This window comes from Alexandromys fortis, unplaced genomic scaffold (assembly GCF_014885135.2).
Source record: "Alexandromys fortis isolate MF-2015 unplaced genomic scaffold, M_Fortis_MF-2015_v1.1 scaffold_20, whole genome shotgun sequence".
In the NCBI taxonomy this organism is placed as follows: Eukaryota; Metazoa; Chordata; class Mammalia; order Rodentia; family Cricetidae; genus Alexandromys; species Alexandromys fortis.
The window spans coordinates 4,563,475-4,581,006 of record NW_026067903.1 but is presented as its reverse complement, the minus strand read 5'-3'; the positions used below and the strand labels follow the sequence as shown (position 1 = coordinate 4,581,006).

Sequence of the window (17,532 nt, the reverse complement as noted above, 5' to 3'; positions counted from 1 at the left end):
ATCGAAAGGAAATCGAAGAGGAAATGAAATGCCCCTTTGTAACTGGGTCTAGCATAGGGCAAGTCCATAGACACTGGGGTGGGAGGCGGGGATAAAACAAAAGGAAGGAAGAGGCTGACATTCAGAGGTGGCTCGGAGTCATCCAGTTTCGTGATGTAAATAGAATTTATGCCTGGATTCATAATTAATTTAACGATGTGTAGGCACTGGATGTGGCATAGGTGATGGGAAAAATAGATTAAGGTCTTCATGGTATCTCTTTGAGTCTTGAGGTGGGGCCGCACATGAAAGGTCCACAGGCATACAACACATAACAAGACCTGGAGGAAAAAAGAGAGGATGAGTCCAGAGACACGGGGGAGGGAAAGGAGAGCCATTAGATCAGAGACATGGGGGAGGTGAGGAGGAAGGGCTAGATACAGAGAAAACAGCGTGAGAGTAAAAGATGCATCAGGCTTAGATCCTGGCTCAGGGGAGAAACTGTACAAGGTCACTGTGGTACAGCTCAGCAGGGCAGCAGGACCATGGCAGAGCAAGAAGAGGCCAGTTTCAAGGGCAACAGAGGTCAAGTGTAGGCTTGTGGTTGCATAAGACAATAGGAGGTCATTAAAGGGTTTACATGGACAGAAGCTGGATAAAGCATGCTTGTATATCCTGTGTAACTTCCTGTGGATCTATAATAAAATACAGCAGGGGGACGGTTGATACAGCGTATATTTCCGATGTCACACTGGATTCTGTTTTGTGTGGCAATTGAGTTTAGATAAGAAAGGACTAGATGTGAAGTTATTACGAAGCTAACAATGATCAGAGAAAGGGACTATCTGACAGCAATGAAGATGGAGAGAGCATGGCTACACTCTGCAGTTCTAGAAGAGGGGACTGTCTCTGGTAGGATATGGCCAGGCAGGTCAAGGATGGCACTGGCACCAGATTTCACACCTGCGCACTTGACGTGAACAGAGACCACTCATGGAGATGTGGGACTTGGGGTGTAGGAGCATGGGTAAGCGTAGACTAGGTCTTGTGTTGTTAAGTTCAGCACATGTCGGATGTTTACACAGATGGTGGGTGATAGCAGGAAATAGTAGACGAAAGCTGTTAAACACCAAACAGAGACACCAATAATAATAGGATGGGAGCGGCAGCTCCGTCAGTGTAAGGACCTATGTTTGCACCCCAGAGCCTGAGGAGGAGATGCAGTGGCATGCACTGATAATCCCAGCCTGGTGGTTTGTGGGGGGCACGAATCCTGGGGCTTACTATTCAACCAGCCTGTCCTAATTTACAAGTTTCAGATAAAATGAGAAACCGTTAAAAAAAATGAAATAAGTAGAAATAAAGGTGAACGAAACCTGAGGTAGATCTCCGGCGTCCTCACACATATTCCCACTCACAGACACATGAATATCGCATGCACACGTACCCGCCCCTTTCTCATACACTGACACATACGGCTCAAAGTTCTGGATCCTCACTTTGCTATTGTTACGCCTCTTGGCGGTCTCTTCCTTAAGCTTCAGTACTGTTCGTTTCTAGAAATGCAGTCTGAGAAGCCTTCTGCTCAGCAGGCTTCCTCCTCACCCTGTTCTGTACCACGGTTAGGCAGAGCCAGGGAGGATAATAACTTAACCTCTGTGTAAGAACACTCTGAGAATGACAGGGGATGCTAACCAGATGGCTGTCGGGGGAAGGAGGAGAAAACTGCCTTGGCCGGGTACCCTGGGCTGTCTGGTTGTTCTAATAAAGACTGGTCTGTGTGAACACTGCTTGCTCTTTATGAAACCCACACTGGGCAGTCGTACATGGACAAGGCAGGATTTCAGAGGTGACAGAACTCATCAGTAAAGAAAGCCAACGGCTGAATCAGGGCAGCAGAGGACAAACAACTGTGGCCCTTGGAATTACAGGCAAGCCAACATGTGTAAGGTTTTCTGGTTCTTTCCCGGTGCTCCTCCCCTGATTTAGACTCCACCTAACTCTGAGGTCTAGTTCTTCTTCTTCCTTTTTATTTTAAATAACTGTTTCTTCAGCTCTCCACTTGGTGCCCTACTCCTGGGGCTCTGGGGAGCTCGCCACTCGGGCAAGATGGTATTTTAATTTTGACTTCCTATACTACCTTTAAGATGATACAAGGCAGAGAACTTAGTGCATTCTTCCTTACACATGAGGGTGTGAACTTCTGGGCATGGCTAAGGCTTCTGAGGGGTTAGGGAAGGCATATGTACTTTTGTTAAGCATTTCCAGGATGTTCTACTCCCTGGAAGAGACATATTCTGAATTACCTATGGCTCTGTTGGATTCTGCTGGCCATTTCCTTTACAGACTTAAGAGTTTGCTGTTCATTTAAGAGATAATTTGATCTCACCACGACCTCGCCAACAACTCTAGAAGATCATGACAGGACTGTCTAAGGAAGGACAAGCTAGCTGTTTTAGGTGTGGGTAGGACCAAAGGCCACTGGAGAGTAACTAGGATTAACCTAATTGATACATGCTGCTGGATAACAGAGAGCTAAACCTACTGGCCCTCTGAATTGAGAGGGGGCTCTTGTGTGAGGGTAGCACCAACGTCTGGATTCTGAGAAAGCTCTGGGAAGACAACAGTGCCTTCTCACAGGAAGACAGCACAAACATGTCAGTGCATGGATGCCCGCGTGTTTACGAAGCCAGCTGAGCTTCTAGGAGAGAGTCTACAGGATGCTATGCCTTTACAGTTCTAGTTCTCGACAATGGGAGATTAAATTTGGAATGTGGATGGTGACGGTAGAACACAGTTCTGAATCACTGGCAACCTGAACGCGGCCACAATTTGCATAAGACCCAAATGGTGATGAATTATTGGTAATGGTCATTTAAAAATATACCCCAAATTTTAATTGATGTGTGGTAATATGAAATATATTATATTAATGGAGTCCACCGTGATATGTGTTTATGATATATGATATGTGTTTATGATATATGATATATGATATGTGTTTATGATGTTCAATGATCACATCAGGATAACAGCATCTTTATGATCTCAAACATTTCTACTTTCTTTGTGTCAGGATCATTCAAAATCTTCCCAACCAGCTATTTTGAAATATGTGAGCAACTGTTGTCAACCATAGTTACCTGTATTCTGTTATATAACATTTGAAATTATTCCACTTGTCCGAATGTACTCTAGCCCCATTAAATCATCATCCCTCCATCCTTCCCTCGCAGTCTTCCTACTGGGCTCCGGTTCTACTACAACTTCACTGGGGTTCTCTTTGCTCAAGCAGTTGGATACTAGGATGAGTCATTTCTCACTCTGTGAGCTTCCAAAAGCCTTTGGAGCTTTTACAAATGTCACATTTGCTACCTTAGTATGATGCTTTGGTGGAATTCCCTTAACATCCCACTGGACTTTGTGGGTATTCACTAACTGTGAATGCAAGCGCAGTCTACACGTTACTTTCTTTCTATATCAAGACCACACAGGAAAGTGAAATAAATACCTTGGTAGCTTTGTTATAACTGCCATCTATGACTGAAAAAACCCATATCTAAGCCTGAATTTACGTTATATTCAAACTCTTCTACTAAAAAATACCCAATATTTGAGAGTAAAAGTAGGTTTGTAATGATCAAGGTTATGCCAGTTGTACCTTCCAAACCAATCATGCAGGAGAAAGAGGAAACACTTCCAGTGCATTACTGGTGTTTGAATTTTCACTTCCCATATGAACATAACTCTGCAGCCACTTACGGAAGTGCACACACTCTTCCTAGCACTGCCTTGGACTTTTAAGAACAACACCTTAAGGGGATGACAAACCCAGAGCCAAGGCTGATCCACCCTCCGCAGGGAGAAATCCTGGCTGACCTGTACCTTCCACGCTTCAGGTGTGGTAATGATTGTGAGTAGTATCAAATATGAGCCTTTTCTATCAAATTCTATAAAACCTAGTTTTAGGATAAGGAATTAAAATCTTTTTACCTTCCTCACCTGGTTAAGACTTTTATGCAAATGTTTTAATCATTCCCACCAAGTAAGACATTTGTTTGCACAAAGACCCAATGCTCTATTATTGATTTTGGCGGCCTGGAGCAGTAACCCTTTCTCCCTGTAACCTTTTCACAGCCTCCTTCATGTTTTACTGACCAGTTCTAATTAAATAAGAATGTGAGGTCTAACCCCAGCCAATGGTGAAAAGACACAGCTACTAACTGTTTTAGAATAAAAATCAAGTGCACTTTTCTCTTTCAGAGTGTGTTCATTCTTCCAAGCACACCCTACTGATTAAAAGTAAAGTATTTTTTAAGAGAATGGTGGTCTCTTTCTTTGCCACCCCAAAACACATTTCTAATGATATGTGTGCTCTGCCTGGGAGCCTAGCTCACCTATGGTGTGCTGTGGACCCACGTTTAACAACTGTCTGATCTGTTTCTTAGAGATGATTTCATTCCATTCATCACAACCAATGGATTGCAGAGCTGGTCTGGATAGAACCGGGACGTGCCAAGAGCCCTTGGATGACAAAAATGCCTTGTCTCTGCGCTTCTCCAGGCTAAGAGTCTCCTGAGAAGAGCTGTGCTTCTGAGATAACCAGCCCCACACACGAAGGAAAATTAGGACAACAAAAATGAAAACAAGAATTTCCAAATGCTATCTGGACCAAACACCCGAATACCTGACTGCAGATAATTCCTTTGCTGCAGGACCTCTCCCCCACCTGGAGAGATGCGGCAGCATAGGAAGACAGCAGACAATCTAGAAGCTGGCATCACCCCCGCAAGCTAAGGAGGAAAACAAACACAAATCCCCCAAACTCGGCATCATGGAAGTCACAGCACAAAGGGTCATTCCTCCCAGTTGAAGGAACCTGCTCTGGAGGGAGAATCCCACTTTCATTGCCAGCTAACAGTGCCACCGATCGCTAGGCTGAAGAATGGCCCATGAGCTCCAGAGGCTGGTTTCCCTGAGCTTCTAGAATGGAGGGTCTGGGTGGGTGGTACTGACATCTGTTAATAACAAAATATTGCCTTAGTTAAAAAAATATAGCTCCTTAGTGCGAATTCTACGGTTTTAGCAAACTCCATGGTTTCCTGTCTTTGTGCTAATCATTTGTTTGCCTATATCCAGTGGATCGTCTTTTAATTTTTATATAATTTTTTTTACATTTTTCATATTTCCATTCATGGTGTTGAGGTTGAAGTCAAGGCACATTCTTCAGCCTGGGCTTATATAAATCTCACTGAGCCTCAAAGAGAAGGTCTCTAAATCATTTTAGGGAACAGCGTACAAGGCTTTGCACATTTGTGGACAGTGAAATTTAAGTTAACTATTTCAATTTTGGAAATTACAGCTGACTTGAAGTGTGGCTTTCAGGGGCTTCCATTATTTGATAGGGAAATTTTCATTTACTTTGGATGACAGAAAGGTTTTGCTTATAAAATGAGTTACCTAACTGCACGGTAGGGCTGATACACAAGCCCACCCTCCTGCTGAGCACCTAACATTTGCTTCCTTGATTGTGTTCAAGTTCAACTTCCTTGAGTTCAGATGGGTACTCGTTCCTAGACAGGTATGACAAAGATCTGACAGGCAGGTGTCTTCAATTGTACTTCCATACAGAAGGGAAACTATCTTGGCAATACTATCAAATTGAGTGTTTACTCAGGAACATGATTACAAGACTAGAAACAGAACCAAATATAAGCTACTTCCCCCTCCCCCCCGGTGTTCCTGTTAGGTTTAAAATATATACCATATAGCCTTTTGCATCGTCCTTCAGAAACAAGGCATTTTCTGGCAATGAAAATTTACTTAAAGTTTTTGCGGTTAAATTAGCACAATAAACATTACTAATGTGTAATTCATCTTGAGCAACAAGCCAGCAGCTTGCATGGATATGTGGAGCTTAGTAGGCATTTAAGACTATTCTTGGAATGATTTATGCAAAATATGTCTAGCTCTTGTTTGGATACAAATAACATCTCTAATACACTTCATTTCTCATGGAAGAGAAACTTGATTTTGGAGCCATGCCCCCCAAACCTGGTCCTGATTACTGCTTCCACTCCTGTTTATATAATTCTACACAGTTTTGGCAGGATCCAAGCGCACATACCAGGGTGTTGGCTTTTATGAATCTCCTGGGATGCGAATGTCACGCTGACTGGATGAACTCTGGCCACAAATCCCAGACAAGCACAATGACTCTATTTATTCAGACTTGGCTGCCTGAATGCAGATTGACTCTGTGTGTAATAAATTTTCACAGGCCAAGAACCTCCACATCAACCAAGCTGAGGCCGAGAACGAAGAAAAAAAAAAACTCACTGAGAGGAATTGGGCTGCAGAGACCTCTCGTTCCCGGCTGCGTTTCATTCCGTGACCACATCATGTGCTCCCTGACTGACACGCACTGTCAATGCCTTTAAAGTTTTCCTTTTCAATGTTTTCAAAGCTCTGTTTTCTGTTATGCAGTTGCCATATGAAAATGAAAGAAGGAGGTGGGGATGAAGAGCAGAAACCTGCTTTTAATAGCTGACCCCGAGCTGGCGTGAGTCATCAGTGACTTCTCCAGGCCTGAGCGGAGAACCGAGATAGGGCTATTTCTCTGCCACTCCGTAAGAGGCCAAATGAAACATGATGGCTGCCCTGTGGGGCTCAGCGGCCCACACCTGCAGTCTGGACACGCCAGGGGCACAGAGGCTTTGGATTCTTCCTGACAGACAAGATTATTACTCTCTGCATTATAAATAAGAAAATAATTACCTCTTTAGCTTGCAGATTTATGTTAATGACATAGATATCTATTAAATTAATTGTATGCTCTCTAAATATTGATTGGGGATTAAAAGGTAACTTTCCTTCATTGTGTTGAGAAATCAATTAGGCCAGTAGAGAAATTCCCCTCTACAGATTAAATCCGATGATCGCCGTCTGTAAAATTACAACAGTCAGTTTAAGTGGATAAACTACACTCATTTGAAGAGAAAAATGCACTTATATAATTAAAATGAAAAGGCTGCCCAATCTCTGTGGATAATGTGGTTACTTGTAGCTGCAGGCACAGACGTCGCCATTCAGAGTGGATGGCTGTTCCCTTGCTCTCCCTGAGCTCCGGATTTGTCATCTCGGAAACCCTGCGAGCAGCTGATGCTCTCTCAGTGACTGCTTGCCAAAAGTCTCAGTCATGTGTCCCTTTCCTCATGCCTCAGCTGCAATAATCCTGTCTAGAGATTTGCTCTGTCTCACTTCCTAAGCTTTCCCCAGACTCGAGAGGCAGAGATTATCACTTTGACCAGAGGGTGAGACAGGCACTAGGATTCCTCTCTCTTCCAAGTCCACCGTGGACCTCCTTTAAGGCACAGAACCACTCACCGGAAGTCTTCTGATTCCTTCACAGTTGTCCAGGGGACAGTTAACTGGTGGAATCTACTACATACACATCCAAACCAGGAATGTGCTTCTCAGATCTGCTCAGACCTCATCAAGTGAAGGATTCTAAGAGTCTTTATGACAGAATGCTTTCATTTCAAGGGTGTCACAGAGACCTTATAAAGTAAACCTTGCCATAGTTTGAGGACACAAAATTCTGTTATATCTGAGAGATATAGTGATGAGATCCCATTCTCTTTGCTTGGGGATGTCAGCTGGAAATGACTGAGAAAACCTTGTAACCTTAATATTTCTTGACATAAATGTCAAGCATAAAATGAATGTGTGTAGGAAATGTGTATAGAATTTCCATGCAGATAGTATAGATACCTTTTTTCCCCCTCAAGCAGGCATGGTATCTGTAAACTCATGTATAGCTGCCTTATAATCTTAGGTCTTATATTTTTCTCCTATCACTCAACATGTTTATTTAATGTTTGGGATTAGAAAAAATATCCGTGTTTAGTAAGAGAAATAAAGGCAGAACAAAGGTCATCTTTGCTTTTGGATGTTAGTCCGTAGGCCCTTAAATCCCAATTTAAGCCAGTGCTCTGTGTTTATTTATGCATCCATTCAACAGAGAGAACCTCTACTGAGCCAGACAGACTCTGTTCTCAGCGATTTTTCAGTTTGTTGATAGGAATAGCTACCGTCGAAAGTAAACACATGCACTGTAACCAAAATTAGAATGAGGTCCCCGAGAAAGGGTAATTAATATTACTGAGAAAAGGACATGCCATGGTCTCTCTGAGAAAGCAACGTACTTTATGTACTGTACCTTCAGGAGCACAGGTATCAACCAGGCAAAACACAGAGCAGAGGCCTGTGGAAGCCCCGAGGAGGATGAGCATGGCTTGTTGGAAGAGCTGAAAGAGGCCCACGAGACTGAGTGCTGGAATAAGCTCAATGAGAAGGGGGAGGTGTGGACAAGACTGGACTGTGGAGGCTGGTAGAGGCCATGGCATGAGCATTTCATTTCTCTCCAGGAGGAATAAAAATCTCTATTTTAGATCAGAGCTTGCTGAATTAAGAGCACTTGCTGCTCTTGTGTGGGACCCATGCTTGGTTCCCAGCACACACACTAGGCTGCACACTAATGCCTGTTAACTCCAGTTCTAGGGGATCTGATGCTTTCTCTGGTCTCCATGGTTACTGCATGCATCTGGTAACCATACAGACAGCAAGATACATATATAAATTAAAAATAATAGTTTTAAAAAATAAACGATTTGATCTGATATACATTTTAAAAAGATCACCGAGTACCAGCTATTACAGAGGTTGGAGAACATCAAGATGACAGTTCACACAAGGCTGGTTTAAACTAGTTAGGATGCAAAGAGGCAGGCAGACTGATATTTAATTTTGGAAGTTACATTTACAGGAGTTAGAGAAGAAAGGCAGATTTGAGTGGGGAATGGTTATCAGGGCTGAGTCTGTGATTTTGGGCTTGAGCAATGGGCATCTGGCAATGCTAGCTTTGGAAATGGGAACAATCACAAGACAAACATTTGGGCAGAGGGCAGGCAAACCCCAGAAGTTCAACTTGGCGTGGCTTGAGTTTGGAAGGCACGTGAAAGAGTCAAATAGAAAAGGGTGTGAGTGTCTCAGAAGCGGATCCCGAGTTCAAAGTTGAGGCTGCAGAGTTGCCATTATATAAAAACTACAGGTCATGAGGAGGGTCAAGGATGTCCAAAAAGAGAAGAGCTACAAAGGAAAAGGTAGGGATGAAGCTGTCAGACTGGGTGGAGAGTGAGCAGTCAGCAAATCATTCTAAAAAGGATCAGGCAGAGAGGAGGCGGAGGGGGGGCACAGGCGAGAGGCATGCAGTATCAGACCTTCAGGGAAGTAGTGAGCAAGAGTGGTCAACAAAAGGCCACTTTTTAGGGTAAGGCAAGGGATGAGAAGAGACAGGGATTTGGGTCAGTGCTGGTTCCAGTGGAGCAGCTGTGGTAGAGAAGGGTTATATGCTTAATGGGTAAGGCAGGGGCTGAAGACAAGGTCCAAAGGAGCAGAAGAAATGGGACAAACTTTTGATAGGATGGGCCAGAACCCTCTAGAAATATGAGGGAAGGGTGCTGACAACAGGAGGGAAATAAAATCAGGATGTGGCAGCAAGAGGAAAGACTGGTCCTTTTGACGAGACACAGGTCAGCCGTGGAATGCAGTATGGAGATGAAGAAGTACAGGCTAAGACACAGACCCTTCATTGATGCCAGGGAGGCTGAGTACTGGAGAAGCTAAGGGATGAAGACTATCAAAAGTTAGAGGCCTTCCTGGGCTAATGTGGGAAACACTCCCTGAATCCCACAAATCTTCAGATGTTATAAGATTAAATTCTATACTGTCCGTGTTTGTCAGGTTTGTGATGGATGGAATTGTATGATATTAATGGAGAAAATGGATAAAAGAATCAATGAACTGCCATGTCTAGATAATGCAATATTATAGCTACTATAAAAAGTTGTATGAAGTGGTTTGTGAGTGTGTTCCTGCATGAGCGTGTGCATGTGTGTGTGTGTGGTGTAGGGCAGAGGTCCATGTTGGGCATCTTCTTTTCTACTTCCTGACTGTAGAAGCAGTGTGGCCAGCAGCCTCATGATGCTACCATGCAATCTTAGGGTTGTGTGCCTTCAAACTGTGAGCCCCCAGCCCTCCCTTCCTTGAGCATCTTTTGCAGGTGCTTTGTCACTGCGGCAAGAGTGACTGATACGGGGACTTCCAATATCACAAGAGGAGCGCTGAAGGGCTAAGACTGCCGAGCTGCTCAGCAGCTGAGCAGGGATTTGAACCCTGGACCAAGGCTTCGGTGGTCTTCATTTACTAAACTAGCCTTCTGTCTTCATCTCTAAGAGCACAAAAGCAATTAGGAGAAAAGCAACAGGAAGACGGGGGTGTTCGAACAATGCCCCAGAGTGTGAGGCAAACATGTGCAGCAACCCAAGCCTTTAGGGACATCTTTATTTTTAGGTGACCACACAGGTCAACTGGATCAATATTTATAAAGGCAACTAGGCTCATCATGTTTCCTTGGGCAGGAAGTATGCAAAGTCTTTTGAAAAGATTTCTGGGAAAAGGGGAACTCTGCTTGTACCTGGAAAGGTCACTGAAAACAAATGTGTGAAGAAAGACAAAATATGTGTATATGTTTCATGTTTGTATAGGCTACATGTTTTCAGGGGGAAAGTATGGTCATTTGTCTTTTTCTAAAAGTAGGGGAATCCCTTCAAGGCTCAGGGAGCCCTGTGGAGGAAATGAAAAGAAGGTAAGAGCTTAAAGACAGGGAGAAGGATGTTATAGTCATATTTTATTTATGTTCTAACAAAGCTTGTCTAAAAGATCAGTAGTGCAAAGCTAGCCACCCTAGTTAGTCAAACAGGCCAGGCAGCGGTGGCACACACCTTAAATCCCAGCAGCCACACTAGTTAGCCATAGAGGCCAGGCGGTGGTGGAGCACGCCTTTCATCCCAGCACTAGAGAGGAATATATGGCAGGATGAGACAGGAACTCATGCTCTTTTGAGTCTGAAGATTTGGTAGAGGTAAGAGGCCTCTAGTGATTGGCTGCTTTGCTTCTGATCCTTCAGCTTGAATCCCAATATTTGTCTCTGGGTTTTTATTAGTCGTGCTAGGGGATGTGAAATGCTGTTTTCAGGCCATGCTATAGCCATCACAAAAAACCTGATCTCACAGCAGCTACAGCAGCCTAAACTAGGAAGGCCCAAGAATGGTCCTGCCAATAGCCAATCATGGATCAGAAAGGACTCATGGGACGCCCATCTTTTCCCTGCTGAACTACTGGCAACTGATGGAATCTGGGGGGGCAGGGGAGACAGTCATTGTTTTTAGTTGCATACTAAAAAGTGAGCCCACCAGTCTCTAAGGCAGAATAAACAGAATACACTACATACACATATGGAATTATTAAATAAATTTAATCAGTAAAAACAGTGGGGGAGTTATGATTTTGTGATTACATAAGAGTATACTTTAGATCCAAATAGAACAGCTTAATATAATTAATGTCGATAATTTAACTTAAATTATCATATGCAAAAACATTGTTTGGAGTCTTGTTGATTACTGTGTAAAAAAATCATTCATTCTGAATGTTCCTTTTACAAAAACATAGACAAAGTTTGAAACACAAGACTAAAGGGTCTGACCAGTACAGTACAGTGTTACCAAGGACTGTAGACTGGGAAGCAGACAATAAAATGAACGATTCGGTTGACTTTAGAGAATACGAATAGTACAACATTAATAATGAGTTTCTTAAATTGCATTTTCACTAGAAGTATTTCCTGCAAACAGTTCTAGGAACTGTTTAGCCTGTGAATCCTTTCTCTAATATAAACTACCCACAAATTGCATGCTTAAACCCATTTGTACCTAGCTGAGCCTCTCAGTGGTATAAAATAGAGGTGAAATCATTTCTTTTAGTCACATAGATGAGAAAACGAAATTAGAAGTGCGCCTGTTTTACATTTCTTCGATGACTGCTGAGCTGTGGGGATCTGACTGCCTGGCATAGACATCTAGACACAAATTATTGCATCTCCAAAATTCTCGAAGTCTAGGAGTCCTTTATGCTCAGCTCCTCTTCCTCTCTAGGGATGATCTCTGTTTGCCAACCGGGTTCCTAGATTCATGGAGTCTTCTAGTACCCGGTGCCTTAGCTTGTCTCAGAGATAGGAGAAGCCTTCTGTGACCCCATGTGCACGGCCACCTTCTGCTCAGGCACACATGTTTCTTAGTAATGTTCCTCTGGATCTTCTCTCCCCTTGGCTTGCTCTCTAGAAACACTATTTGTATTTGCATGCCTAGACAGCAAATCACACACACACAACATTTCGTGACACCTTCAAATCAAGTTCACGATTTCAAAATCAATTTAGTGGCACATGCACTCAGCCCAGCCACATAAAGATGACAGGAAAAAAAAGAGAACCCTCCAAACTGTCTCTCTAACCTACCCTGTTCGTCCAAATTCAACAAAAGGCAATGCAGGTGATGGGGCAAATGAAAGGAATGCAGGAAAATCTGTCTTCAGTGTTTTGAAACCTGCTTTAAGATAGAAATGTTTCCTGAGATGCAGAAGTGGATGTGATGAATGCTAAGTGGATATTTTTTCACCTTAACTGACTGATCAGGAGACTATTTATAGCCCCCCTGACGGATGTCTCAAGCTGGTAAATCAACAGCAAGGGAGACTATTTCAAGCACATTTATCATTTAAGACAAACAGCCGAGACCGCGCGTGATTATTCTTTATTCATCATCTTCGCTCACCTCTGTGCTCGCTCCTTCTCACTGTTAATAATATCTGTATAAGGCTCCTCAATATTTAATGCTACAGCCTCCCCACTGCATGCTGATGAGTGTAAGGTCACATGTTTGATCTCAAGAAGGCCGGTTATCTTTGCAAAAGATGTAAAAAATGGGGGGGGGATCTGCATTTCCTAGGGAAGCCTGATTCTATCAGTTTTGTTAGAAACACTATTGTTGGTCTCTATGCCATTAAAGGAGAAATCACAGAATGAAAGCTTTTAATGGGAACGGAGCTCAGGATGTTTCAATAGACTGGCCCAACCACACAGAAACTCAGGAATGGGCGGCACAATGCCCGGTATCACAGCACAGCTTGGTTTAGGCTCTCAGTTTACCATCATCTGTGCCTCATGGACAAGACAGCAACACACAAGAAAACCTTACCTGTTCACTCTCTTCGTCGTCACTACTTAGTTTAAGGTCATCTTCTAGCATTCTGAAAGGAGGAACAGAGAGATGCAGACACTTAGATTCAAAATCCTTCAATACTGATTTCTATCTGCCCCCCCCCCTTGTATTGCAAGTCCCCTGATGTACTTAGGGAAGAACAGATAGTCACAGCATGAAAATGAACCCTCATGGCAATCACAGGATGAGATGGGGCTCCCTCAGTGTTGGCTGTTGTAGAAAAACAGAACCAAACAGGGACTGTTCCCTGGGAAGTTTAAATTTCCTAACTGTTTGTTCAGTGTTTCCCAGGCTTAAGAGCTAGGCTGTGTCCTGAGGCCCGTCTGGGGATGATCATGGTAAAGGAAGTGGGAGAGCAAGCGGAATTCTGCTGAGGGCCATGCAGCCATTGTGTTGAGTCACGAGTGGCATTTATTCAGGCCCCTCACAGCCTAAGTGCTGGAGAGAATGCCTACTCCAGGATCTGCTGAGTAGAAGGCAGGGCACTTCTGGAGAGTCCACGAGGCCCTTTCCACAGGTCACCATCCACCATGCGCCCTGACCTGCGGCAAGTCCGTGAGGCCAACAGCAGACAGAGAAGTGCAACTGCGAACCCTACTGTTCTCAGTGACGAAACACAGCTCCCATCAGTGCTGTAGCGATTAGCTCTTCAGAGTGCAGCTCTGTTCAGATTCTTCCCTTGCCAAGGGGATCTTGCTCAGAGATGCACTCTCTAAAATGTGCGCAGTGCACTCAGAGCTGTTTGCCTAAGAGCAGGGAGAGTCCACTGGTGCGAGCCCAGGGCTCCAGACACTGGTCTGGAAGCTGTTGAGCTCTTGTATCTAAAGACCTCAATGTCTTCCTTTAAGTCAGCTTCTGAAGACTGCTACCAAACGTGCCCATCATAGGCAGGTAGTTCTATTTTAATGCTATTTTGGTGACTTTGGGGGTAAAGTGGGAACCAGGGGCTGTCAGGGCATGGACCCAGTTATGAAATGTTTAAGCTCTGGGGGTAGGTGGCATACGGCACCGTTGTTCACCCCGTGGAAGGTGAAGGGTGTACCTGGCGATCCTGCTTTAGAGTCCATGAGTCTAAGAAAACGGTTTTTCCCATCACACAATGTGGGGGAAAAAAAATCCTTTCTATTTGATCAGAATCATCTGGAAAAAACAACTGCAATTGAACATGTGTGTTTTTTGGCCATTATCTCCTATCCACAGGGCAGAACACAGCATTTATGTTGTATTAGTTGTTCTAAGTCTGAAGGGAAGATTTAAAGCTATGGGAAAATGTGAATTCGTTACATGCAAATCCAATGCCATTCTGTGGAAGGGAGTAGAGTGTTCGCAGATTTTGATATCAGAGGAAGGTACTGGAACCAAACAATCCCCCATGGACATCAAGAGACAACTGTATTTGCTTCTGACAATGTGACAACAGGGCCTCTGAACATTTAAGAAACTCACAGAGGTAAAGAGGCTGAGAAATAAGGATGTTACAACAAAGACTACAAACTAGGCCATGTGCTCTCTTTGAAGGTCTTTGTTGATGTCACCTGTGACTACAGTAGGGTTATGTATTTTAGCTTCTAAAAGTTGACTGAGGTCTACAGAGGTTAGTAAACAAGCCTGCTAGCCTAGTATCTAGGGAGGCCTGCCCTTGGTTGGTCACACAGGCGGAAGTCACTAAGGTAGACTTTAATGCTATTTAACAACAGCAAAGATGTTGATAAAAAAAACACATAATAAAATTAAATTTTGAAAAATTGATATCAGAGACCAGAAGCCTAACCAGAGATACCGAGAAGTGGGATTTTACAATCTTGACACCTACAGAGCTGTAGACTGCTAGATACAGCAGCATGGTGGCTTCACAGTAGAGCGAGAGGCAAGTGACTGAGATTTTTTTTTTTTTTTGAGACAGGGTTTCTCTGTGGCTTTGGAGCCTGTCCTGGAACTAGCTCTGTAGACCAGGCTGGTCTCGAACTCACAGAGATCCGCCTGCCTCTGCCTCCAGAGTGCTGGGATTAAAGGTGTGCACCACCACCGCCCGGCTTTTTTTTCTTAAATGAATATAATTTTTATTTTATTTATTTATTTATTTATTTATTTATTTATTTATTTATTTATTTATTTATTTATTATGTATACAATATTCTGCCTGTATGCCTGAAGGCCAGAAGAGGGCGCCAGACCTCTTTACAGATGGTTGTGAGCCACCATGTGGTTGCTGGGCATTGAACTCAGGACCTTTGGAAGAGCAGGTAATGCTCTTAACCACTGAGCCATCTCTCCAGCCCCGTAACTGAGATTCTTGACACCTCCAGGATGCAGGCAGGACATTTTAACGTGCAATGAAGTGACTGAGACTTTATACATTTATTTTTTTCCTTAAAATCTGCTAAGACAACAGTTTCTCTTTTAAAAAATATTGCATGTATGTGTGTGCAAGTATGTGTGTGTGTTTGAATGTGTAAGTGTGCCCTGGTGTGTATACTGCAGAGGGCAACTTGCAGGAGATGATTCTCTTTTTCTACCATGTGGGTTCTATCTCGGGTTCAAATTCAGATTGTCAGACTTGGTGGCAAGCACCCTGCCTGCCGAGGCAGACCAAGACAGGTGCCCACTGCTCCACTGCTCAGCCTCACCCTACTCAGGTACTGCTGAACTGTGTGGAAGACCTCCACCTCAGGGTGGACTGAAGCTACTCCACGGAGCATGGTTGATGGGATTTCCTTGAGATATTTGTCATTTGAGGCTCTCTGAAGACCCTTCAATGCTTTATTTAAAGGTCATTTCATTTTGCTCCACCTTAATGGCTTTAAAACAAATCTGAGTTTTAATTGAGCTGTTTGATTTTCAGTATTATTTCTATAGCAGGTGCTGCCACTGTCTCTACCTATCTCATATTTAAAGCTGGAGATTATGTCTATTAAACATGAATATTGTCTTTATTAAACATATCACATATGCAAATATACATTCTAGCAATTAGTGTTTCACAGTGGCCTGTCTCTTAGGGTTTCTATGGTGGTTAGAAAACACATGACCAAAATCAACCTGGGGAGGAAAGGATTCACTTTATCTTAAAGCTTGTAGTCCAGCATCCAGGGAAGTCAAGGCAGGCACTCAAGGTAGGAACCCAGGGCAGGAGCTGATGCAGAGGCCATATGGGGAGTGTTCCTTACTGGCTTGCTTTCAAGGCTTACTCAGTGTACTTTCAAATACCATCCAGGATTACCAATCCAGGGGTGGAATCTCCTACCGTGAGCCATACCCTTCCACATCAATCCATAAATTAAGAAAATTCCTAAAAGTCTTGTCCACAGACCAATCTGTTGAAGGCATTTTCTCCATGGAAATTCCCAAATGACTCTGTGTCAAGTTGACATAAAACTAGCTAGCACAGTTTGCAACTGATACCCGCTGGGAAAGGGAAAATCAGTTTTCTCTAATGGAGTGTCAACTGGTATATCAACACAGTCCAGAGCAGGCCCAAGAGTACTCGACCAATACGAAAAGAACTCCATTTGGGCCTGTTCTTTGTTTTGGCATGGTTTTATCTTATAGGTTTTGGTTTCCCCTTTTGGTTTGGAGGGGTAGGAAGGGAAGGGAAAGGGGGAGAGAGAGAGAGAGAGAGAGAGAGAGAGAGAGAGAGAGAGAGAGAGAGAGAGAGAGAGAGAGAGGAATGTAGGGAAGTGGAAAATAATCAAAATATAAACATATATGAAACTTCAAAAAACCACCTAGCCAGCACAGCCTATCTGTCAGACAGGCCTATCTATTACAGGCATTCCTAAGCAGTGCACCCCATGCCTTAGAACATTGGAGGAAGTAATAGGCATCTCATTTTATTGTTTCTGAAGTCCTGTGCTCTGCTGGCTGTTCGCTACCACCTGGCTGGGTAATTTTCATTAACAAATGATTGCCTTCCCATCTGTAGTTATTTGGAACAGCTTTGCTGACAGCATTCTGGGGAACTGAGAAGGCTAGAGAAGCTCTTGTGTGGGAGTTGATGACTAACTAAGCACATCCTAGATGAAGATGAACAAGGTGACTTAGCCTAGAGGCAAGTGTAGAATCCAGGATCAAGACGAGGTGGTCCAGATAACCTAGCAATGTCCCCCTGAAATGTATTCTGTTTCTGGGATCTCTACATACTCTGAAGCAATTTGGTTTAAAGTGAGATGGTGTTTGCTCATATGTATCTCATTCTCAGGACCTGCTCTGGCTGCTATCGTGGAATTTCCATGATTTGCTCCTGCCATGTCCATTCCTGAGAGAGAAAAGTAACTGCTTCTTCTATTCACCTGCTTGTTTTTAACTAGAGACAATGGTATTAGTCTTTTCTTACTTATCAAGTGAACTTGCTACAAAGGCCCATCCTCTTTTC

General features: G+C 43.5%; 1 protein-coding gene across 5 annotated transcripts in view; it reads right to left on the bottom strand.

Moving 5' to 3' along the window:
• The window catches only part of Aff3 (ALF transcription elongation factor 3), a 471,150-nt gene that overhangs the window by 91,855 nt on the left and 361,763 nt on the right, over nt 1-17,532 (bottom strand). For all 5 annotated transcript variants that reach the window (XM_050134761.1, XM_050134764.1, XM_050134763.1 and 2 more), the window contains one exon: nt 13,137-13,188. In XM_050134761.1, coding sequence (XP_049990718.1) covers nt 13,137-13,188 — 52 coding nt within the window. The remainder of the gene's footprint in view (nt 1-13,136; nt 13,189-17,532) is intronic.